The sequence below is a fragment of the Mesoplodon bidens genome (assembly GCF_964165515.1).
Source record: "Mesoplodon bidens genome assembly, chromosome: 14".
Classification (NCBI taxonomy): domain Eukaryota; kingdom Metazoa; phylum Chordata; class Mammalia; order Artiodactyla; family Ziphiidae; genus Mesoplodon; species Mesoplodon bidens.
In genome coordinates this window covers 9669558-9693801 of record NC_138170.1, presented here as the reverse complement: position 1 = coordinate 9693801, position 24244 = coordinate 9669558, and the positions used below count along the sequence as shown (strand labels likewise).

Genomic DNA, 24244 nt, shown 5'->3' with positions numbered 1-24244 from the left:
GGAATTAAGGTCGGGAGAGGGTAATTTGCCAGAGCCGGCAGTGGTGAAGGCAACCATCAACGCTCTCAGCCCAGCCTGGACCCCACAGCGTCCACCCAGCCTCGTGTTTGCATTTCACCGCTTGCCCTCGGGGCCACCCCTCCCTCACCACCTCCCCGGGGCTCCCTTGCTCCCACCCCGGCGCCCAGGGCCTCGGGAGGATCGGGAGCCTCCCCGCCCGGCCTGGGAGCGCAGGGTCTGTCGGGGCAGAGCCGGGACCCCGGCCAGGGGCAGGAGTCCGAACCCTCCGTGCCAGCCCGAGCGCCGGCAGCCGCTGAGCCGCCCTTTGTTTCGCGACTTCTGCGGAGTCACGGTCACATGCGCTTCCGGCACGGGGTGTTCCGGGCGCCGCGCCAGGGCCCGGGGACGCCCCCGCCCCTCGGCCCAGCCCGCGCGGGGCCGCCCTCCTCCGCTCTCCCGCCTGCCCCGCCCGCCCCGCCCGCCCGCGGGCCAGCGGCCCATCTGCGAGACCCCAGCCCTGGCGCCTCCCTCCCCGGCCGCGCCGGCCGCTCAGCTGTGCTCCGGTGGCCTCTCGTCTTCTCTGAATTCCGCGTGGAGCCTTCCATAGCGGCCTGGCGCGTTCAGTACCCAGATATTAACGGGGCTCCGCCCGTCTCCCCTACTCCAGACAACACCAAGGGCGCAAAATCGGGCGCCTCTCTCCCCGGTGGATCGCTGTGCAGTAAATGGGTGGTGGTCAGGTAGCGAACTCCATTCTTGTCGTTTCATGGGGTGGCCGTGCAGCACCAAGCCTCTCTCCTCCCCCACCCCGACTCCCACAGACAGAAGGAAACAAGACTGAGCCACCCGGGGCGGCCGCCACAGACCATCTAAGGGTCAAGGCCCCAGTCAGGGGCAGAAATGGGGGCTGGCTCCTGTGTCCTGGCCTGGCCACCACTGCTCCGGCGCTCCCGGGCCCAGGCTGGGCCCTGGGGCACTTGCGAAGCTTGGCGCCTCATGGAGGCCATCTCTGCTTCACTCAACAGAATTCAACAATTCAGTCAACAAATATTTATTGAAAGCAAACTATGTTCAGGGCGACCAAGTTCCTTCCAGATGCCAGCCCCGTGTTAAGCCTCCTCCCAAATGTGAGAGGATTCTCTTCGTGTAGAAGCAGTGCCCTTACTATCCCCCTGAGGCTCAGCTTCCCAGAGGAGGCCTTCATTCAGAGCAGCTTGGGAGGCCATGCCTGGGGGCCGGGAATGGAGGCCCTGCCTGTCCCCTGCTTCCCAGTCTTGGAGGTGCAGCAGGGAGTGGCAGTGCCAGGCTCTGGGTGAGCATGGGGTGGGATCTTAGGGACCCTTTCCGTCTCTGGGCGACCCTTCCCAATGCCTCTCAGGGAGGCCTGCAGGGACTGGGGCACGGGATGGGGGAGCGGGGGCTGGCGGGGTGGAGACCTGGGAGAGGAGAGGGAGACAGCCCGAGGAGCAAACTACGGAACCGGAGGCCGGGGTGCGCGTGCGCCGTGGCGTCAGGGCTTGGTGGGGAAGCGCAGGCAGGTGAGCTGCCGGCTGCCGCTGTGTCTGTCCACGAGCGGTAGGGGGTGCTGCAGGTAGTGCTGGACCATGGCGGCCACGGAGAAGAGCTGGGCGGGGAAGCAGGGCCTCAGTGAGCCTCGTGCAGGGAGAAACTTCCTGAGGGAGCTGGGGGGCTCTGGCGAGGGAGCTTGTTGACATTTCTCTAAATATTTTCCTTCCTGTTTGCCCCACGAAGCCCCACTGCATGTTGCTGCCCAATTCCAGGCCTTTCCTGTGATGGCACCCGTGCGCATGTTGTTGGCCAGACTCCTATTTCCCAGGCCAGGTGAAATAACTCTGAGGCCTCTGCCCGGGTCCGTCCGTGTGGGGAGCTGAGTGGTGACTGTCTCCAGTTTGCAGCCTAGCAAGTGCTGGGTGCAAAGTTGAGTCCCTGGTACGGACACGAATCTGGACTACCTGGGCCCTGCCCTCCTCCCAGCTGGGTTCATACAAACGCCCCCACCTGGGCCCCATGCAGACGGGACCCTTCACGAGGGAGTGTCTCCCCCAGAGCAGACTGGGCCTCTTAAAGTGCCGGCTTCTGGGAAGGAGTTCTGGGCGCTGGCCACCGAGATTTCCACCCACTCCAGAAAAAGACAAAAATGGAGGGTCTTCCCCAGGGCAGTGTTCCCGGCTGGGCCCAGGGGCTGCTCTGCTGTGCCTTGCCCTTTAGCCCCCTACCTCTTCCAGTACCCACCTCCTCGTGGCTCCTGCCTTCCTGGCCCAGGGCGTAGTGGCGCCCGCCATCCAGCCGGCGGATGGGGATGTTGAAGACCCGGCCGTGGAGAAGTACTGCCAGGGTAAAGGGCTGGGAACCGCGAGGGCCTGCGCTGGGGCGCACGGTGTAGGCCCCGTCCTGGGGAGGAGAGCCCGTCCGTCACCCTCACCCTCCAGCTACAGCCCTGACTCCGCCCCCTGCCCGGCTGCTCCTGCCCGCTCAGCCAGCCTCAGCCCCTGGGCAGAAACGGTCTCCCGAGAAGGCGCAGGGGGGCTGAGGTGCCCCACCTTTTGGCGCCGGAGCAGGGCGCTCTCAACAGCATGGCGGTCACAGTTCCCTGAGTACCAAGGCTGGCCCAGCGGATCGCCTTCCTGCACATACACACACAGCGGCTCAGCGATGTGCCAGGGCACCGGATCCGGGGTGGGAAGCAGAGAACCCCCGGGTTGCAGTTATTCGCGCTCACGGCCACTCGAGCCGAACAAAGATGTGTCCGCGCCGGGAGCTGCACACACGTGTTCAGTGGTGGACACCCACCCGAGAGGGCTTCTGGGTGGGGACTGGGGCTCTGCCCCCATGGGCCTCCCCCACCAGCCCTCTCCCAGCCCCTCCTCACCTCGGCAGCCGAGGCGTTCTGGGTGGCGGCTACAGGGCAGAGAGAGGCTATCCTTCCTGCCGGAAGCAGCAGATTATAGCCCTAGGGCTGAGAGGGGATTAGGCCAAGGAGGCTTCGGGGCCCAGCTGCGAAGGTTGGGGAGGTCACAGAGGGTGTGCAAAGGCCTGAAGCCCAAAGCGGGACACCCAGTGCTTCACTCCCCCGCCCCAGGGCTCTGGTAGGACCCACCGGCTAGGCCACGTGTGACCTCCAAGTGAGGAGTGATTTTAAGGTACAGGTTGGGAGCTTCCTGATTCGGTGCAGACCCTGGAGAATGCCCAGGGGGTCCTCTGAGACCTGCTCTCCGCTGGAGGCAGACCTGCAGGGACCCCCTCAGCGAAGCGGGGTGCGGGGGGCTGGGAGGCAGGCTAAGGCCCGCATGGGAGGCCCTGCCGGAGGGCTTGGGTTCATGCGGACAATGGCGGTACTCACCTTTAGAGGTGGCATTAGACGCTCCCTGGCACACAGGATGTTGGGTCAGAAGAGCTTGGCCCTGCAGGCCTGCTCCTTTGGGCAGGAAGTCCTACCCTGAGCCTCCCTCTCTCCCTCCCAGCTCAGCCCACCACCAGCCCAAACCCCCAGCCTCTTACATTCCGAGCTTCCTGGGGGGCTGTGGGGGGCCTGTGGGGAGCGAATTGGGGAACAGAGCTCAGGGGCTTTACCTCCTTCAAAAGAATAAGTCCAGTGACCCGATCCCGGAGATCCCAGGGTCGGGGCTGGGAAGCCTGCGTAGGCCCTTCAGGCCCCCAGCACACACCTGCGGCACTCACCTGGGCCCCACTGATGTCCTTGGTAGAGGGACTGGGAGCCTCAGGACTTGGGAGCTCAGAGTCTGAGGCAAGGCCGGGACTAAAACAGAGAGGGCAGGCTGAGCTGAGCACCAAGCGGGGAAATCCGGGTGACCGGGGCGGGGCAGGGGACAGCTGCGGGGTCTCTGCTTCTCTGCAGCCTGACTTTTGGGGAGTCCTTCCAACCAGGCAGAGCGCTGTCCTGGCTGCAACTGCTGGGAAGCCGCCCCCCCAACCAAGCCCTTGCTCTAAGGGGGTCGCCTCCTTGGCAGGCACCGTGTGGGGCAGCCCAGACCAGAGGAGATGGAGCCAGGAGACTGCATCGTGCTGCTGGTAGCAGAGGGCCTCAGGGCAGGACAGGGCCTCAGGGCAGGATGGGGCGGGGCGGACGGAGGGAGGGAGGGGTTCACCTGGACTGGACTCACAATCTAGGTAAATGTCCTCCTCGGGCTTCTTTGCTGGGCCCGGCACCTAGGGTAGGAAGGGGCGTATGGGACCCAGGGTTTGACCAGTGAGTGGGTGGGAGGGCGAAGCCATCACCTGGGGGAGCTACTGGCACCTAACCCCCCCTCCCCCCGCCGCCCACAAGGTGGACCTGGAATGATTGAAAGCGCTCCTTTGCCCGGAAGGGGGCGCGCATGAGCACCTCCCCCGTCCTGTGCTCAGAGAGCGTGAGCACCCAAGAGGAGCTCTGGGCGAGGCCCTCCCCAGAAGGACACTGGCTGACGCCCTGCCAGGGCCTGTGGCAGAGGGGGAGAGGCTCGGCTCCAGGCCGTTTCCCTGGATTTAGGGATATTTCCTGGCCCTCCCAGCTCACCCATCACCACCACCACCACCAACAACAACTTCCTAGTCAGAATCCTAGAGTGAGGGGCCACTCACCGCCCGGTCTGGTGCACCCAGCTCTGGGAGGAAAAGGAGAGACCCACCAGCCAGCAGCAGCAGGGAGAAAGAAATTCAGTGAAACTTAGGCTGGAAGAGTGGTGTATCCTTGGAACTTCTCTGAGGGGATCCTCAGAGCCAGCTTTGAAGTCCCAGGAGAAAGCCATCCTCACCCCCCCCCATCGCCTTACTTCACACCCCCGGGGTGCCCCCCGCCTGACCCAGAGACCTCAGCAGGTGCAGAAGGGGCCCCGGAGTCAGGGACTCTGAGACCTCAGGCAAAGCATTACGTGTCTCAGTCTCCTCCCGAACTGCCTGCCTCAGGGGGACATTGGCAGGTAAAAATGAGGAGCAGCTGTGGCGGATGCAGCGCCCGGACAAAGCATGAGATGAATGTAAGGCCAGCTCAACTTGCCCCCGGCCCCGACCTCGTGGAGGTCAGGAGTCCCCTTCTCGGGGTGGGGAGTAGGTGGGCCTCGGAAGGAGAGAACATCCCCATTACCTCGCCTCCCAAAGGGCCAGCTCTGCTTTGTGGCCTCCGGCGGGCTCCACGCTGCCTTGGGCTGTGGGCACAATGCGGTGGCGTGAGGGAAAATCGGGTGGGGGGCTATGGAGGGGAGCTGCGTCCTTGGGAGGGCAAGGCTGGCTGGGGTGGGAGGCAAAGGGACTACATATGTCTGTGCAGCTTGAAAAACACTGCAACACAAGCGTTAATGTGCAAAGGAGGCGACTCTCCTCCTTGCTTCTATTCTGTGGCTCTTTCTTTGGTGTGAATCTCTCCCAGTTTTTCTTTTTATTCCAATAAAATATATGATGAAAGTGGTAGCTCTCAAAGCCCACAAACGGGATCCTGGCGGGGATGAGAGCTGGCAGCGACTGGCAGCTGAGGGAGGGATTTCTTCCCTCTGGAGGCAGGGAGGGCTGCACAGGCTTTAGGGTCCGGGAGGGGCAGCGGAGCTTCAACCCCCCCCCTCACCCCCACCCACCCCCGCTCCCCTCTCCTGGCTCAGGCGAGAAGGGTGAGTCTGGGGTGATGCTGATGGGGAGGGTGCGAGGACCAGGCCAGGCAGGTGGGAGGAGCGACTGACTGTTCACGGGGCTCTGGCTTCTGACGCAGCTAATTTTTCAGGGGCCTCTTGAATGCAGACGTGGGGGAATCTTGCAAATGAGATGCCTCTTAGATTTACTCACTGGGAAATGGTAGCCTGGGGTGGGGCAGGTGGGGAGGCTGTTCATCATCTCGGGCTGGGGCTGGGGCGGCGGTGGTGGCGGTGGCGGTGATGGTGACATGGGAGGGCCCAGGGGGCCAGAGTGATCTGGAAAAGACCCCTGAGCATTGTGACCCGGTGGGCTCCTCCCACGTAGGTGACAAATTTCCTCCTGCCCCCCACCCAGCCTCTGTTCCCTCCTCCCTCCCTCACTCCCCTCTGTGCTCTCTGGCTCCCCGACAGCCCCGTCTCCATGGCGACTGGAGGCGGCCAGCTTCCCTGCCCCCACCTGGCCGAGCCTGGGAGCTGTCGGGGTGCGATGCCAGCAGCAGCCGGGGCTCTCCTGGCATCCCTACCCTTGCTCCGAGATGTGCTAGGATCTCAGAGGGGGAACGCCAGGCCCCAGGGACCCTGTCAGGCCTCCTGCTTTCCCACTGTTGCCTTGGTTACGCTGCCCCTCCAGGCTCCTCTCCCTTCCCACTCACCCCCCTTCCCTTCTCCCCTCCCTCCCTTCCTCCCTCCCTCCATCCCTCTCTCTCTGCCCAGCCAAGAGGCCTCAGTGACTGCCAGCTGAGGCCTCCCCTCGCTGCCCCAGGCCAGACAGAGGGAGACGAGGCAAGGCCTGGGCCCTCTTCCCTTGTGGGGACCCTGCCGTCCTGCCTGACCACCCAACCTCCCTGCCTCAACTTCCCAGCCCTCACCCAAGTACAAAGAGTCCTCCTGAGTGCCAGGAAGGTGGGCGGGGGCTAGGTGTCAGAGCCTCACAGGGGGGCAGCTCATATTTATCCTCCTCTTCTTGCTCCTCCTCCTGGGCCTCTGGGAAGGGATGCTGAGCACAGGGAAGACGGAAGAGATGCAGGAGCCGTGGTGGCCGCTGCCTCCCCCGACCCCCCACCCCGGGCTCCGCAGCTGAACTTACCTTGCGTCTCCAGGTCCCTGGGGCAGACAGAGGAGACGGGCAGGGGTCATCTTTTCTCCAAGCAGGGGAGTCTGGATGGGAGACTGGTGAGACTGTCCTCAGCTCCTCGTGGCCCAGTCCCTCTCTAGCACAATGACTTACTCTCTCTCCAAAATATAATAACCCATCTGCACTCTTACAGTGGCCTCAAAGGAACCATTCATGGTGGGCCTTTCTAACACTGCAGCAAGACCAGTGAGGCGTTTTGGAGATAAGGGGGTCTCACAGCCTGTTCCACCTATGCCAGTCCCCTACCCCATGCGTCCCTAATTCTGACCGAGACAGGCGGAAGAGCTAGGCCCCAGTGACTTAGCAGCATCAGACTACAATGGGCAGGAGGTGTCCAGAGTCCTCAGGGGAGACTCGACTTGCAGGGGCTCCTACGCATCTGGGGGTTGGTCCCTTACCTGCACATCTTGGGAGTGGAAGGTGTGGCCCCAACCTGCAATCAGACTCCAGTCAGCTCTGCCCAAGGGGCCCTGCGTTTGTGTCAGCCAGACCATGCACAACCCTGGGACATGCACATCCATGACGGTATGAATGGTGTCCCCTGGAGTTGTGTGATGGCAGCCTGGTACCAGGGCAGCAGGAGGAGGAGTCTGGGGGCAGAGCTAGTGCCTGTGGGAAGCTGGCAGTGGGGGAGCCCTAGTGTTCCCAGGGGGTGGAGGTGCATGAATGGTCTCACTGGGCATGGAGGGCCCAGGTGGACCCAGCACCGCTCTAAGGATGCCTGTGCCCAGGAAAGGGACAGCGAGGTGGAAACAAGAGAGGGGGGCAGAGGAAAGAGAGGAGCCCAAGGACTCACCTGGCCTTGCTCCTGCTGAGCTTGTCCTAGAAAGAGTCAGGGAGGAGCAGAAGGGGGTGATCAGTTCAGGTGGGATGTCTCTCCCCGCCCGGAGTCCTGGGCCCCAGGGGTGGGCAGGTCTGTGCACCTGGGGCTGCCCCCAGAACCAAGTCTCACCATGGCCAAGGTAAAGGAGCTATGCCTCCCCAGGGTCCAGGTTCTGCCACAAATGGCCTGGGGACAGGGGCCCTATTGTTCTCATCATTTGCATCGTGCAAGCACCAGGAAGGTGGGCCTGCTGTGGCCTCCGGCCCCAGACCAACTTCGTCCATGCCACTCCCAGGGCCCAGCCCTAGCTCCCCCACCACTGCACCCCACAGCTGCAGCTCCTGCCCCCTGCCCCATGGGAGGAAGAGCTCCCTCCTCAATGCCCAGGCCCGCAAGGCTGGACCAAGGGCCCAAAAGCTTCCTGGTCAATGTCGCCTCCTCCCAGAGACTCAGACTCTACTCTGGATCCGCCAGACCAAGCCCTTTCCCAGTTCACAGAAGACAGGGTATTAATGGCAGATCCAATTAAAAACAGGAGACCCTCCCCGCAGACACTTTTCTTAAATCCCTTGTGACTGCTGTCATTTGCTGGTGAGGGATGATCAATGATCAAGGGGATGGAGGTCAGTGAAAAGCTCAGAAATACACACTTAATATTATTGAGTGTGACAGCTTCCTTTCTTGGTGGATGTAGTTATTCGTTCAGTAGGTAGTTATGGAGCATCCACTATGCGCCAGGCACCGTTCCAGGTGCCGAAGGTGCTGTAGGAAAGTTAAACAGGCAGGCATTACACATGAATTTCCTCACTGGATTCTCACAATAGCTTCATGATGCAGGTCCTAATTTTATCCTTGCTTTGCAGATGAGGAGAATGAGTGTATTAGTCAGCTCGGGCTGCCATCACAGAGTACCACAGGCTGGGTGGCTTAAACAACAGAAATGTATTTTCTCACTGCTCTGGAGGCTAGAAGTCCAAAATCAAGGTGCTGTCAGGGCTGGTTTCTGGCGAGAGCTCTCTTGCTGGCTTGCAGATGGTCAGCTTCTTGCTGTGTCCTCATATGGCCTTTCTTCTGCGCATGCAGGGAGAGAGAGAGTTCTGGAGAGAGAGAGACTTCTGATCTCTTCCTCTAAGGACACCAGTCCTATTGAATCAGGGCCCCCCCTTATGACTTCATGTAACCTTAATTACCTTCCTAAAGGCCCCATCTCCAAATATAGTCACACTGGGGGCTAGGGCTTCAACATATGACTTTGGAAGGAGACACAATTCAGTCCAGAGCACTGAGACTCTGAGAAATGGAGTGACTTTCCCAAGGTCATACAATTAGTAAGTGTTGGAGGTGGAATTCAATCCAAGGTTTGCACAACCCACAGCCTGTGCACTAACCACTGAGCATCCTGTACCTCATCTAGGATTGGGTCCTGACCCTCCTCTCCTGTGATGGAATTAGAAACATCAGTAACCACTGGTTTCCTTAGGGAGCCCATAACTTCCCCGTGCTCTGTTACCCGAGTGAATTTTGGAACTCTGACTTCTGAGAAGTGTTGAGGCAAAAAGAAAGGGTAGGGCCTGGTGTCTGACTCTGTTTAGACCAGGGAATGAGGGAACACAGAAGAGGATCATGAATATAAGATCCTTCTAGGACACTGTAACTTTCCTGTGGTTATCATTTTGGTGATGTCCTGGCTGTTGGCACAGAGGAGAAATGAAGGCCATGAACTTGTATCTTTGGAGGCCATGGGGCTGGGGGAACTGGGGAGAGAATCCAGGGTTGGAGCTGGCCACAGACTTCAAAGGCCACATGATTCCTGAGACCTGTAGGCAAATGGACACTTAAGAAGCTATGAACTCAGCCATAAAAAAAAAAAGAAAGAATGCCATTTACAGCAACGTGGATGGACCTAGAGATGATCATGCTAAGTGAAGTAAGTCAGACAGAGAAAGACAAATATCGTATAATGTCACTTCTATGTGGAATCTAAAAAATAGTACAAATTGGGAGTTCCCTGGCGGCCTAGTGGTTAGGATTCCAGGCTTTCACTGCTGTGGCCTGGGTTCAATCGTGGCATGGCCAAAAACAGAAACAGAAAAAAAATTTTAAGTAAATAAATAAAAATTAAAAATAGTACAAATGAACTTATTTACAAAACAGAAACAGAGTCACAGACATAGAAAACAAACTTACGATTACCAAAAGGGAAAGAGGGGAGTGGGATAAATTGGGAGTATGGGATTAACATATACACACGACCATATATAAGAGAAACAACAAGGATTCACTGTATGGCACAAGGAACTATATTCAATCTCTTGTAATGAACTATAATGGAAAAGAATCCCCAAAAAACTATATATATATATATATATATATATATATACACACACACACACACACACACACACACACACACACTTACATACATACATACACACACAAATATATGGCCAAATCACTTTGTTGTACACCTGAAACTAACACAATATTGTAAATCAACTATATTTCAATAAAAAAGAAGCTATGGGGACTTTCCTGGTGGCAAAATGGTTAAGAATCCACCTGCCAGTGCAGGGAACACGGGTTCGAGCCCTGGTCCGGGAAGATCCCACATGCCGCGGAGCAACTAAGCCCGTGCGCCACAGCTACTGAGCCTGTGCTCTAGAGCTGTGAGCCACAACTACTGAGCCCGCGTGTCACAACTACTGAAGCCCATGCACCTAGAGCCCGTGCTCCGCAACGAGAAGCCACCGCAATGAGAAGCCCGCGCACCACAACGAAGAGTAGCCCCCGCTCGCAGCAACTAGAGAAAGACCGCGCACAGCAACGAAGACCCAATACAGCCAAAAATAAATAAATTTATTTAAAAAAAAAGAAAAGAAGCTATGAAAAGTCATTGGGGTGGCTTAAGGGGGGCCCATTCGGTGTCATGGGAAAAACTCTGCAAAGAAAAACAAAGAAGGAATCCAGGCTTGGAGTCAGGGACAAGCGTCTCCTCCCGACCTCCACTCCCCAGCTGACCTTTGTTCCACATTTGGACCATAAGGCAGGGGGCAACTTCTCTCGCCAAGGGGACCTGCTGTCAAAGTCAGCAAGATGCTCTAGACACCACCCCGCTGCAAACTCCAAACTGAGTGGGTTTCCCAGTCCAGACTACCCTTGCCTCAGCCACCTCCTCCTTCCGTTCAGGGCTTTGCATAGGCAAATGCCAGGGTCTGGGTGAGGGAAAGAGCCCCAGGCAGAGGGTGGAATCCATGCCTTCTGGGTGGGGGCACTGGCCTGGGCAGAGCAGGGAGAAGGGGATGGAAGGAGGCTGCCTCGCAGCTTTGTGTCACCGCAGCCAGCCCTGTAGCACCGTGCTTCCTGCTGATGGCACAGGGAGATTTGGACAACCTCTTTCTCCATCTTTGGCACAGGACTGTTTTCTGTACAGTCATAGCTATTCCCTCGGGATGAATTCCTAGAAATGGAATTGCTGGAAACTTACATTTCAAAGGTTCCAATGCCCCACTGTCTGGCAGCACCTGAGTGCCAGTTTTATGGTCCTTCCATAGCACACGGTGATTCTCCACATTTTCCAGATCTCAGCTGCTGATGTCCAGTAAGAACAGGCCATCGTTTTCAGGCCCAACAGAGTCTAAACCCACCCTAAGAAAACAAACAGCTCTCTGGAGCAGTGTTCCCCCACTTGCATGATCACAAGAATCAACTGGAGGGCTTGTTAAAAGTCTTAGACTCCCAGCCCTTCCCTGAGACCTTAAGAATGGGCTGTTCCAGGAGGGAAGCGGGAATCTATATTACTTTAAACAAGCATCCTAGATCAATCTTATCATCAGTCAAGTTCGAGAAACGCTGCTCTAAGGGAAACATTCTGAGAAGATGTGACTCCTAGGACATCTTTAGAATCACACTCAGCCTTTAGCTCACGGGGAGCATGGGGGTGGCCAGCAGAGAAGAAACATGACACAGACCCTCCCCTCCAGGGGACCCTCCGAGTGATGGAGAGGCCCCAGGAGACATCCAGTCTCTCTGTGCTACAGTCACCCCCTCTGTAAGTGGGGGTGGGAACAAGGCACTCCTTGTGGTGGAGGCACTTCTGTTGAATGAGATGAAACACATGAAACACACAGCACATGTGCAGTAAATATCAGCTCTTCCTGAGTAGGTGGTGCCACGGTCCATGGAGTTGTTGCCAGCAGACAGGGAAGGTGGCCAAGGCTGGCTGGGGTCCCCGGTGTGAGCGACGTGGGAAGCATTGTGAACAGGAGGGGGTGATTTCTGAGGACCTGATGGAGGACAGGTAAGCAGGCTGTGGCCAGAGGTCTCAGAGGTGAGAGAGTGCAGGCTGCGGAGCAGGGGATGCTGAGGTGTGGTGGCTGGACCCCTAGAGGCTGAAGGTCTGCCATTCCCACTGGCTGTGGAGCACTTCCTGCGTTTGGGGTCACTTCCACCGTATGAATCCTTGCCTCCATTCACAGAAGCCAGATGAGGCCTTCCCAGCCTCCCTTATGGCTGGGGTGCAGGCATTCTGCCAGTCAGATGCCCCCACGCTGGGCTTTGTATCCAAAGCAGGCACCAAGAGGCATCCATCCGGGACTTCCCTCGTGGCGCAGTGGTTAAGAATCCGCCTGCCAACGCAGGGGACACAGGTCCGATCCCTGGTTCGGGAAGATCCCACGTGCCGCAGAGCAAATAAGCCCGTGCGCCACAACTACTGAGCCCGCGTGCCACAACTACTGAAGCCCACGCGCCTAGAGCCCGCGCTCCGCAACAAGGGAAGCCACCGCAATGAGAAGCCTGCGCACCGCAACGAAGAGTGGCCCCCGCTTGCCGCAACTAGGGAAAGCCCGTGCGTAGCCACAGAGACCCAAAGCAGCCCAAAATAAAATAAAATAATTTATTTGACAAAAATGATGAGGAGACTCTGTCTCAAGAGGCATCCACCCTAGGGGGCAGGTGACAGCTGTACCCTGTTCCCATAGGCCGGGGAGGCTGACATCCCAGGGGTACCACCCAGGGCCAGGATCACTGGTGTTGGCCCAGAGGTGCCTCCACTAGGCCAGCTTGGCTGAGGCCTTTGGGACATTGTTCCTGGCTGGTTCTCTGGTTCTCCTGGAGATGTGGCGAGCTACAGAATAGTTTTAACAAATTATTTTCCTGCCTAAACTAGCTGAGGTTGGTTTCTCTTACTTTCAGTGAAGAAATCTAACTTAGAGGCACAGCATCAGTGGGATCACCACATGGATACCAAGAAGCCCAAACTGTGAGGCCAGGTACAGGTGTCTCATGGGAAAGTGGGACCAGGTAGAAATGAGTATCATAGCTGTACGTTTCTATACTCTTGGGCCTTTTATAGGACAAGCATTAATTAATTGTATAATTTAAAAAAATCAGTCAGTACAGATTAAAAGATAAAAAGGAGAAGGAAAGAAGAGAAAGAAGGAGGGATGACCTGGATGTCAACCATGAGGAAGCACCAAGAGGACAGCCTAGGAGAAGGTGGGGCCCTGGGAGTGGGGGTCAGGGCCAAGGGGAGTTCCGGGGTGCGGGGCTGGGGCCACCACAGGACAGCCAGGTCCCCTAAGCCAGGGAAGTAGGGGGAAAAGTGGGGAAAAAAAAAGAAAGAAGCATGCTGTTAAGACAAGGATTCTTCTCCGGGGAGAATGGGAATCCATCAGGGTAAGTGGCAGGGGTGGGGTAGGAAGAGGGAAGGAGAACTTTCTGACCATGACTTAGGGCCTCAGAGGATGGGGAGGGGAGAGCAGGTCCTGCGAGGGGTGAGGGAGACTGAATGAGTCCTCAGGCTCTTTTGACCTGAGCAAGTAGTCAAGTCAGAGGCCCAAGAAGCTCCTAGGGAGGGGCCTGAGGCCAACTGAACAAGTCTGTGATGGGTTAAAGTTAATGTCGGGGACCATCTTGAAGGAGGGTGGTTGACAGGAGGGAGAGAAGGGGTCCTCCAGTGCTGAGGAGCGGAGGGCAATGTTGGGGCTGCTTTAGCACAAGCTGGCAGAGGTCCCTTCTCCTCCCCGCCCACCGCCGCTGCCCTCCCAGGCCTGCTGACTCAGCTTACTCTGGTGGCAGCTGTGACACGTGACGGAGGGCTGAAGGATGGACGACACACAGACCAGCCTCCTAAGAGGGGTCTCTGGCCCCTGTCCCCCCCTGGTGCACCATCATGGATTGCTGCAGCTTCAGCGGTTTGTGACAGACTCTGCTTCCATCTCTCTGAAAGCAGATACAAAACTTGGTGTGTTCTTCTGGGGGGCAGTGCACTAGATTTCTACAGATTCGCCAAGGGTTAGGGTCGGGGCTGAGGCTGGTTTTCCCTGGCCTCTAGGGTAAAGTGCACAAGCCGGCACTGCCCTGGTCCCCTCTGCCCCTGCTGCGGTGCTCCACCACCCTGCTGTGCTCCTTCTCTGTCCCACACGCCCGGCCCTTCCCCGTTTGGGAACTTCTGCTCACAACAGATTTGCTCATGATGCAGCTCTGCCTGGAATCCTTGCGTGGCCCTCCCCAACATGGCTCCTTGAATGGAGACAAAGGCTGCTTGTTGCCTGGTAAGATCAGCCCTACCTACCTCTCCAGCCCCGGCCCTTCCATTTTCTCCCCACAGACTCACTCACACTCACCTTCTCTTTGTGGTTCCACCGTGACTAGGCCCAGGTGGCCCATTCTGCACTCTGTTGACTTAAGGAAATTTCAGGTGGAAGGAATTTAGATATTTATTGTCCTTACAGAATATGACAGGGAGAAAGCACTCTGAAATATAGCAAAACACGGAAATTCCCTGGTGGTCCAGTGGTTAGGACTCTGCACTCTCATTGCTGAGGGCCTGGCTTCAATCCCTGGTTGGGGAACTCAAATCCTACAAGCCACGTGATGCAGCCAAAAAAAAAAAAAAAGAAAAGTATAGCAAAACACAGTAAAAAAAAAAAAAAAAAGAGAGAGAGAAGAAAGAAAAAAGGACTCTTATATGTATGTTATACTTTAAGAATTTTAACCAACCCCCCCCAAAGTCCACTCTTAACGACTCTGCAACTGGCAATCTTCACAGATGGTGCAAGCACCTTGTCCCCCCCAGACCCCAGCCCTCTCCCTCCACCTCAACTCCTTATCTTGCAGATCACCAGAGCTCCTTTAGGTGTCTTTAAACTTGAGGCATTAGCCCACTGCTGAGATTCTGCCCTTGGGAGAACCCAACAGGTGTCCCAGTAGCAGGAAGCCTGGGTAAGATGGGGGCAGGATGGCTGCAAACACTTATAATAGTACCTGGCTCTGTTCATCTCTTTCTAGTCTCAAACAGTCTCCTTACCTGGGGGCTGTGCACTTGCCTTTCTTCTGCAGGAACACTCCCGCCCCTTGCCTCCCTCTTCCTTCAGGCCACAGCTGAAGTCACCCTCAGCAGGGGTCCCAGACCACAGGGCAGTCTGTCCGCGACACACTCTCTGGGCTCCCACCGTAATTAAATCTATGGATACATTTCAGGGCTAGACTGTGGACTCCCACTCAGCTGTAAGAGCTCTCAATGGGTAGCAACTGTGTCTGTCCAGTTCACTGCCAAACCCCAAGTGCCCGGCCCACAGCTTGGCACAGAACAGGCTCTCAAAAAATATTTGCTGTAGCTGCACATTCAAACCTCACTCATTCTTCACCGCCTGCTCAAAGACCCCGCCTCCTGCCAAACAGCCTCTGTCTCTCTCCTCTGAAAGGCCCTTGGCTTGCTCCTTTCCTGCCACTGGACGCTAACCCCCGTGCCTAGGCTGAGCATAGTGTCCTGAGGCCCTTTCCCTGTTTATCTGCTTCTCTAAATGCAAATGGTTACCAAGGACTCTTCTCTGGGAAGAGTCACTCACTTTACTGGATCCTTTCCTCTATCTACCTTAATGAGTGGAGGGGGGGGCATCTATTCTTCCCCCCCACTCTCCCTGCACTCCACCACCCCCACCCCACCCCCGCCTTGGCCATATGTTGTATGGCCCTGCTTAGGCTTCTTCCTTCTTCAGCTCAGATCTGGAGAGCCAGGCATCTCCTGTTGCCGTTGCTTCCTTGTTCTTTTCTCTCAGGACGGATGAGCAGAAAGAATATGGACAACTGGCCTGCCTTCTACCTTCCCCCTAGGAGAGACCTGGCGCTGGCACTCACGGATGTGTCTTCATCTGCACGTACTTCCTTGATAGGTGTGGAGAGCCCTGAGATCACCCTCCCCACCTTTACCAACGGAAAAGCTGAGACCAGAGCGGAGATGGATGCTGGGCCTTGGGCCAGAGCCATCTAATTATGTCCACAAGACCAAAGCCCTCAGTGCCTCCCACCCCGTCCTCCCTGCCGCTCTACGGACCTGAGCGGTTGTTCCACTGCAGAGGGCGGCCCCTGGTGGTGAGAGAAAGCGTGGTGGCCTGTCCCTCACCCCCTAGACTGGCTGCCAGAGGAAAGGGTGTGGCCTGCAGGACCACCGACAAGGGCTTCATCCAGTTGTTGGTGCAAGAAAAAATCAGCAGAAATCTGTGAAGTCCTACACAAATGCAAGGTTAGAAAAATATGTACAAACATTATTCAAAACCTTAAAGATAACTTCAACTATAATTCCACTATAGGTGGAAGGTGTTACTAAAACAATGAATTTGTTTATGGTTTTTAAATGCCAGGTTTTTTTAAATAAATTTATTTATTTATTTTTGGCTGTGTTGAGTCTTCGTTTCTGTGCGAGGGCTTTCTCCAGTTGCGGCGAGCGGGGGCCACTCTTCATCGCGGTGCGCGGGCCTCTCACTGTCACGGCCTCTCCTGTTGCGGAGCACAGGCTCCAGACGCACAGGCTCAGTAGTTGTGGCACACGGGCTTAGTTGCTCCGCGGCATGTGGGATCTTCCCAGACCAGGGCTCGAACCCGTGTCCCCTGCATTGGCAGGCAGACTCCGAACCACTGCGCCACCAGGGAAGCCCCCTTAAATGCCAGTTTAAACAAACTTTTATTGAAAGCATTCATGCGCTAAGGCTATCTCTGCCAAAAGGGGAATCTTGCGGTTGCCTCAGAATGTGTAACCAGTATAGGTGCACGTACTTTCAAGTATAGAATATGTATGTTCCTGAGTCGCTCCCAAGGCCCTGAGGGGAAAAGAACCCAACTTTTGGTGCACCTTACCCTCAGACACATTTTCTATCATGACTTCATAACACCGCCCTGTTACTTTAACTGCACCCTGCTGGCTGGATCTTCAGGAAGCAGGGATAGGCATTAAATGGCTTTGGCATATCCTTGGGCAAGTCACACAGGCTCTTACTGATTCAAGAGTCTGGTGCTAAGTCCTGGAATGCAGGAGAGAATGGGCTCTTATAAAGAGTGCACTGATGGGGCAAGGGCTGTCTCCAAGTTTCTATGGTAACTATCTCTCGTCTCTAGGGGCAGAGGGGCTACTTAACAAAAAGCTGGTTGTCTCGTTACTGAACCCAGGTTTGGCTGCTCCCTATTCAGAAGCCAATAATTTGCGAGGCAAGTGTCAGTAGAAAGGAAAGGCGCTTTAACCAGAAGAGTGGGCAATCTGGGGAGAAAGTAGACTCGTGTCCAGAGACCAACTCCAAAGATTCTGCTCAGCCATGACAGTTTTTAACGGGAAACATGAGGGGGAAGAACCTCAGTGACTCATCGAGGCAGGAGGCTGGGTTCTGCATCATTCTCCACTGAGTGCAGACTGGCTGACTCTTCAGGTGTGATCTTGCCTGCGTGATCTGCCTGCAGGATTGCTAAAGGGGCAATTGCAGAGAGAGAGTTAGTCATTTTTTAACTGCTTAATTCTTTATTCTTACTTCTTTTTATCTAGGAAAAGACTCAACAGGTTAGAGCATAAGTCAGGAGTTCGTTTCAATTGCTCAGTGAACTCACTCCTGTAATTAGGTTCTTTTAAGGAACAGAAATGGGCAAACAGGAAAGGGGCAAAATTGCTTTGTCTTTTTTTTAAATTTTTAATTTAATATTGGAGTATAGCTGATTAGCAATGTTGTATTAATCTTAGGTACAGCAAAGTGATTCAGTTATACATATACATGTATCTGTTCCTTTTCAAATTCTTTTGCTATTTAGATTATTACAGACTATAGAGCAGAGTTCCCTGTGCTCTACAGTAGGTCCTTGTTGGTTATCTATTTTATATATACCAGTGTGTACACGTCAATTCCAATCTCCCAATCTATACCAGTGTGTACATGTCAATCCCAATCTCCCAATCTATCCCCCCCAACCACCCTTCCCCACTGTTTTCAGTCTTAACAGAAATCCTTGGAAAACCAAGCCTTTGAGAACTTCCCAGGCAGCAATGGACATCCTTAGCGACCACCTAACCAGTACATATGACCCCTACTCCAGTTACCAAAGGGAATCTGGGCGTTCTACTTTGAATATCCTTTCTCGAGTTGTTTCTAATTTTTCCAAGATTAAATTTAGGAATATGTCTAGGAAGCAGCTGGTCTCCACCCAACTACAGAAGAATAAACTCTCACTGACATTACGGGGTCGTGGCTACACCGTCATAAACTAAGTATTTTCCTACCTACCTTGATGATCAGGGTCACAGCAGTATATGGCCAGATCAGAAAGTGTAAACTCTGAAAATGGGGTTGGAGACAGAAAGTCCAATGTGTTGCTGGCCACTGTGGTGTCACTGCTCCCGATACAGGTGTAACCTGAATCCTCACTTGGGAGCCAGAAATCAGCTGAGAAGAGGCTTCAGGAGAGAGACTGCCCTGGCCCCGGAAGGTGGGTGAAGTGGGGCCTCGGCACTGCTCATCCCACCAGACAGGCTGGACCCTTGAGCTCCTGACTGGCACTGAAGGGCTTGGGTAAGTCCCTGCTGTAGTGTCTCAGTGGATACTTACGCGACCCGGGAAGTTAGGACAAGAGTTCTGGCGCTTGACGCTGAGGTGTGAGCACTTTGAGAGCGAGCATACTGAATGAGAGTGCCCTGCTTATTACTTCCTGTCAGCCCCTCACTGTTATCTGGCTCTGCCATATAAAGCTGATGCCTGGGCGCAGGAAGCTGAGAGCGGTCAGACAGCGTGGACCGAACATCCTGACGTATACCCCAGAACTCGAAGGACCCTGGCCTTCCCTGGGCTTCTCCAGGAGACCTGCAGGCCACACAGAGACCCCAACAGGCTTAGTCCTGCCTCAAGGTCCGGGCTGCTCCTCGCTCCAGGAAAAGGGAGTTCGCTCCAGGCGACGGAGGAGAGGGTCAAGGAGGCAGACTCTGCGTCCCTCCAAGGCAGCTGGCCCAAGCGTCCACCGGCCATCCCCTTCCCCGGCAGTCCCAGCCTGGTAGGGAGGGCGGGGCTCTGGATCGCTGAGAAGGGCTCGGGCCGGCGACCCCACGGTGGAGCAGTGTGTGCGTGGGCGGGGAGCCAGGCTGCGGGGAGGGAAGGCACGAGGGCCCACGGCAGGGGAGCCCACACCCCCGCACTGGTAAGCCCACCTCGCCAGACGCTGGCTTCCGGTCGTGAGCGCCACCCTCCCCGAGGCCCCGCCCCGCACCCACTGCCTGCTGGGATCTGTAGTTCGTGGGGGAGGGACAAACGCGGCCGGTGTGCGCGTTTGTGTCTGTGTGTTTGTGTGTCTGTGAGTGTGTTTCGAGGTCCGCTGTGGCGTCTCTGTCCTCCTGATCTCTCCCCCGAGGGCCCACTGGTCCCGGGCTTGGCGCAGGGATCGCAGGTCACCGCTCCCGAGGTCCCGCCCCGCGGCCCACTCTTGCTGGGATTTGTAGTTCGGGCCTGGGTGGGGCCGAAGGTCGGGGGTCCCACCTGGGCCCGGCGTGGTACCATCCTTACTCCTGCTTTTTCCCGCGTGCCCTGGATCTGGACAGTAGACATGGCGCGGTGTCGCAACTCCAGCCGAGCTCCCCCTGGCCCTTCCCCCGGTCCGCCGCCCCCGCGATGTGTATGCCGGCGCCTGGAGGACAAGACGCTAGATGCTAAACTGAGGCACGAAGATGGGCGCGCTCTGGCCGGGTAGGAAGGTGGGGAAAGCCAGAGTGAGGACTTGGCCTGGGAGGCCCAGCCCAGGCCTGCTGGGCAAGGCTGGACTAGGCGACAGTCCAGGGCCCTTTCAGTTCTTAAGAGGCTGCGATCAATGGTGTCTCAAAATGATGACTAGACCCGCCCAGGACTGGCTGGACACATTAGAAGTAATTACCCTATAGAGCTGACAGGTAACTTTTTTTTTTTTGCGGCACGCGGGCCTCTCACTGTTGTGGCCTCTCCCGCCGCGGAGCACAGGCTCCGGACGCGCAGGCTCGGCGGCCATGGCTCACAGGCACAGCCGCTCCACGGCATGCGGGATCCTCGCGGACCGGGGCACGAACCCGTGTCCCCTGCATCGGCAGGCGGACTCCCAACCACTGCGCCACCAGGGAAGCCCGCAGATAACATTTTTATTTGTCAAATTTAGCAACCCTACAGAAGGAGGCCAGGGAGGGAAGAGGACTCTTCTGACCACGAAAACCAAGAAATGGGGCGACACTGGCTCACGGGTTTCCTTTGAGGATCAAGTTGGGGGGTGGGGGCTGTGTGTGGAGGGGGTGTTTTGTAAACGGTAAAGCCCCGGGCATGGGTGAGGTGTTATGTGAACTCTGAAGCACTGGAGAAAAGGTGCTGGGCCTTCAGGAGCCACACTTTAAAGGGGAAGTTACACTTACTGTAGTTAAGTAAGCTGTCCCATTAGGAGAAGCTGGGTCGTAGGTCCGTGGAACCTCTCTATACAATTTTTTAAAGTGGGGTGCAAATGGGTCGAGCCAGGCCTTAACCATTTATAGGTTAAAGAGCCCTTTCATTTGTTGACAGCCTTACTGAATGTGCAATTCAGTGTTTTTTAGTATATTCTCAGTTGTGCAGTTGTCACCACAAACTAATTTGAGAACATTTTCATCACCCCCAAAAGAAACCTGTCCTGATTAGCAGTCACCCCCTAAAGTCCTCATCCCCTCGGACCCTAGGCAACCACTAATCTACATCCTGTTTCTACAGATTTGCCTATTCTGGACATTTCATATAAATGAAATCATATGGTATGTGGTCTTTTGTGTCTGGCTTCTTTCACTTAGCACAGTATTTTAAAAATTCAGGTTGTAGCATGTATCAGTACTCTGTACTATTTTTATAAATAAAACTTTTTTTTTTTAATTTTAAATCCCAGATTTAAGGATGAGCAGGGGTAGCCCCTTATGTGTGAAGGACTCAGAGCTGGCACTAGCGTTCAACGCCGAGAGCAGGATGGGCCTTGGGAGAGGAGGAGGGAGAGCAGTGATGTGCAGTGATAGTTGGGGGGGAGGCCGGGGGTCCTACCACCTTGCTCTGCATTTACTAAGGGAGTCCCGGAGCACGTTATTTTGACCCCACTTGGCCTCCATTTTCTCATCTGTAAAATGAGGACAATAAGAGGATCTACTTTAGAGGGCAAATGGGAGGATTAAATGAGAAAATCATATGAAGGACAGTGCCTGGCATAGAGTGCCAACACTCAAAAGAGTGTTGGCTCTCATCATGAACGTACAATGGCGTGAGGACCAATGTGACCCTGGCCTTGAGGGGGTAAACATGTCCTCTTGCGTCCTCCCTGGGGACCAGTCTCTCCTGCCCCAGTCTCTCGGTACCCTCCCCGCCACCACAGTGCTCCACCAGAGCTTCTCCTGGCCCGCTCATTCATGCTGTACTGGACAGTCCTGTTTTCCCAACAGGTCACCAAGGAATTCTGGGGTGTCACCGTCCAGGATGCCTCTGAGCACCCAGCAGTGATTGAAAAGAAACTTTCTAATCATGAGCTTTATTCAGAAAATATGGCCATCCAGACCGCCAGCTCTTCCTCAGAGAAGCTGAAATGATCTAGAAAAATTCACTGCAGATCAAATTTAAAGCCTAGCAGTGGGCTCTCCTGGTGGAGCAGTGGTTAAGAATCCGCCTGCCAATGCAGGGGACATGGATTCGAGTCGTGGTCTGGGAAGATCCCACATGCCGCAGAGCAACAAAGCCCATGCGCCACAACTACTGAGCCTGTGCTCTAGAGCCCGCGAGCCACAACTACTGAAGCCCGCACACCTAGAGCCCATGCTCCACAACAAGAGAAGCCACCGCAATGAGAAGCCCTTGCACTGCAACAAAGAGCAGCCCCTGCTTGCCGCAACTAGAGAAAGCCTGCGCACAGCTACGAAGACCCAATGGAGCCAAAAATAAATAAAATAAATTCATTAAAAAAAAAAAAAGACTAGCAGCATCCTGAGGTAGTGCCTTCAAAGGAATATTCTGGGGGAGCTGTGATATTGGAATTTTCAGGTATTGCAACAGATCCTTGCCATCCTGCCACTGTCCCGCCCCGCCCAGGCTGAGGAAATGCAACAGGTCAGCCTGATCTGCCCCTCTGGATTGGAGTCAGAGGAGCCAGAAGGGACTCCTCATCTAGTGCTGCATTTTACAGATGGGAAGCAGGCTCAGAGAGGGCCATATGGCAGGGTAGTTAGAGAAGCCAGGTTGGGAACTCACTTAGGGAGAATCCTTTGCAATTTCAGGAAATTCTTAGCCCCAGAAATCAGTCCATAGCCTGGGTCTATGGGCACAGAACCAGAAAGCTGGCCATCTTGGGCGGCTGCAGACCTTGGCCAGAGCCCAAGTAGCCAAAGCCTGGAAGTCAGACTCCGATGCCTTCCTCTCCTGGTTTATTTCAGCCAGATGTTTGTTTTAGAAGTAGGAGTTTATTAATAATAATGGTAATGGCAGCCGGCACGTGTCTAGGCCTTTATTCTTTTCAAAGAGGCTCCCATAGGTCATCTCATTGGATCCGCACAATCCCTCAATGTAGGAGGGCTGGGGTAATTGTCTTTGCTTCACACGTGAGGAACCTGTGGTTCAGAAGGTTTAAGTGACTTTCACAAGGTGACAGAGGCTAGGGCATTGCTAGAATTTGAGGATTTTGCTCTCTGTTAATTAAGTAAAAATATATATATATATATTTTTTGGAGTGTCTCTTACCTGCTGAATGCTCTGCTGGGTGCTGGGGTCACAAGGATGACCTGATATGGTCCCTGGGCTGGAGGAGCTAACAGTGTGATGGGGAAGGCACACATGGCAGAGGAGAGAAAAGGGTGGTGAGGGAACTTTCTGGGGTGGTAGAAGTGTTTTATATCTTGGTAGGGATGTGGGTTGTATGGGTGTTTGCATATGTGAAGACTCATTCAAATGCACACTTACGATTTGTGATTTTCACTGTAAATTTTACTTTAAAAATGCAGAAAATGGAAATGCTCTGCCTAGCATAGCATAGCATACACTATGCCTAGAAGGGCCTTGGTGGGGCTCAGCTGTCCAGAAGCGGGCCAGGTGTTGACAAGGTGGCCCATGGATATAATTCCATCTTTGCTTCCAGGGTATGGATGAAATGTTTTCCCACGGAGTCTGAAGACTCAGATGGCCCAGTGGCCTGATGCCCAGAGCACCCAGGGAGGACTAAGGAGGAAGTCAGGGATTACTGCACGTTTCGAGGAGGGATATTTAGGCTGAGTCTGTAGGTGACCAGTTGGTCAGAGGAGGGTGGACACGTGGGGCAGTTTCTAAGCATTACTCAGGAATGGAGTGTAGTCGCTCAGTGTTGCCCAGATGGAAAGGGGTAGAACCAGGCTTTGAATTGCTTACCTTACCCCAGGCCCCATCAGTGGGCCTTGGAGAAAGTCATGCTGGTTGGAATTTTCCAAGCTGCTTCCCAAGAAAGGAAAAGTCCTCTTACCACTGCATCAAGGGGCCAGGTCCTAATCCTGATGCCTCTTGTCAGCTGACATTTGCCGGGGTTTGCCTGCTGTGCAGGGCTCTCTCCATTCAGAAGCAAAAATGGAAGTGGGGACCACTTGCTGTCCTGCTCACTTCCGGAAGGCCTAGCCTCTGGGCGCAGACACTGGCTGGCCTGTTTTCCTCTGAATAAAGACAAGAAGGGTGGGACTTTCCTGGTGGTGCAGTGGTTAAGAATCTGCCTGCCCGAGGTATACCATGTTCTTGAACTGGAAGAATCAACATTGTGAAAATGACTCTACTACCCAAAGCAATCTACAGATTCAATGCAATCCCTATCCAACTACCACTGGCATTTTTCACAGAACTAGAACAAAAAATTTCACAATTTGTATGGAAACACAAAAGACCCCGAATAGCCAAAGCAATCTGGAGAACGAAAAACAGAGCTGGAGGAATCAGGCTCCCTGACTTCAGACTATACTACAAATAATCTACAGACTATACTACAGTAATCAAGACAGTATGGTACTGGCACAAAAACAGAAAGATAGATCAATGGAACAGGATAGAAAGCCCAGAGATAAACCAATGCACATATGGTCACCTTATCTTTGATAAAGGAGGCAGGAATGTACAGTGGAGAAAGTACAGCCTCTTCAATAAGTGGTGCTGGGAAAACTGGACAGGGACATGTAAAAGTATGAGATTAGATCACTCCCTAACACCATACACAAAAATAAGCTCAAAATGGATTAAGACCTATATGTAAGGCCAGACACTATCAAACTCTTAGAGGAAAACAGAGGCAGAACACTCTATGACATAAATCACAGCAAGATCCTTTTGGACCTACCTCCTAGAAAAATGGAAATAAAAACAAAAATAAACGAATGGGACC

The 24244-nt window shown here is 54.9% G+C and overlaps 1 protein-coding gene across 1 annotated transcript; it reads right to left on the bottom strand.

Moving 5' to 3' along the window:
• Positions 1-898: 898 nt before the first annotated feature.
• On the bottom strand, positions 899-19446 carry SH2D6 (SH2 domain containing 6; the record flags this gene model as incomplete). The annotated part of the gene is given in 21 exon segments (XM_081254590.1): positions 899-1624; positions 2254-2412; positions 2562-2645; positions 2891-2946; positions 3119-3248; positions 3382-3436; positions 3700-3778; positions 4143-4188; positions 4600-4622; positions 5102-5162; positions 5791-5915; positions 6509-6557; positions 6559-6621; positions 6727-6809; positions 7173-7207; positions 7571-7596; positions 8552-8562; positions 15933-16013; positions 18575-18711; positions 19053-19128; positions 19260-19446. Coding segments are annotated over 21 exon segments (1680 nt in total). The 3' UTR covers positions 899-1510.
• Between the last annotated feature and the right edge of the window lie 4798 nt (positions 19447-24244).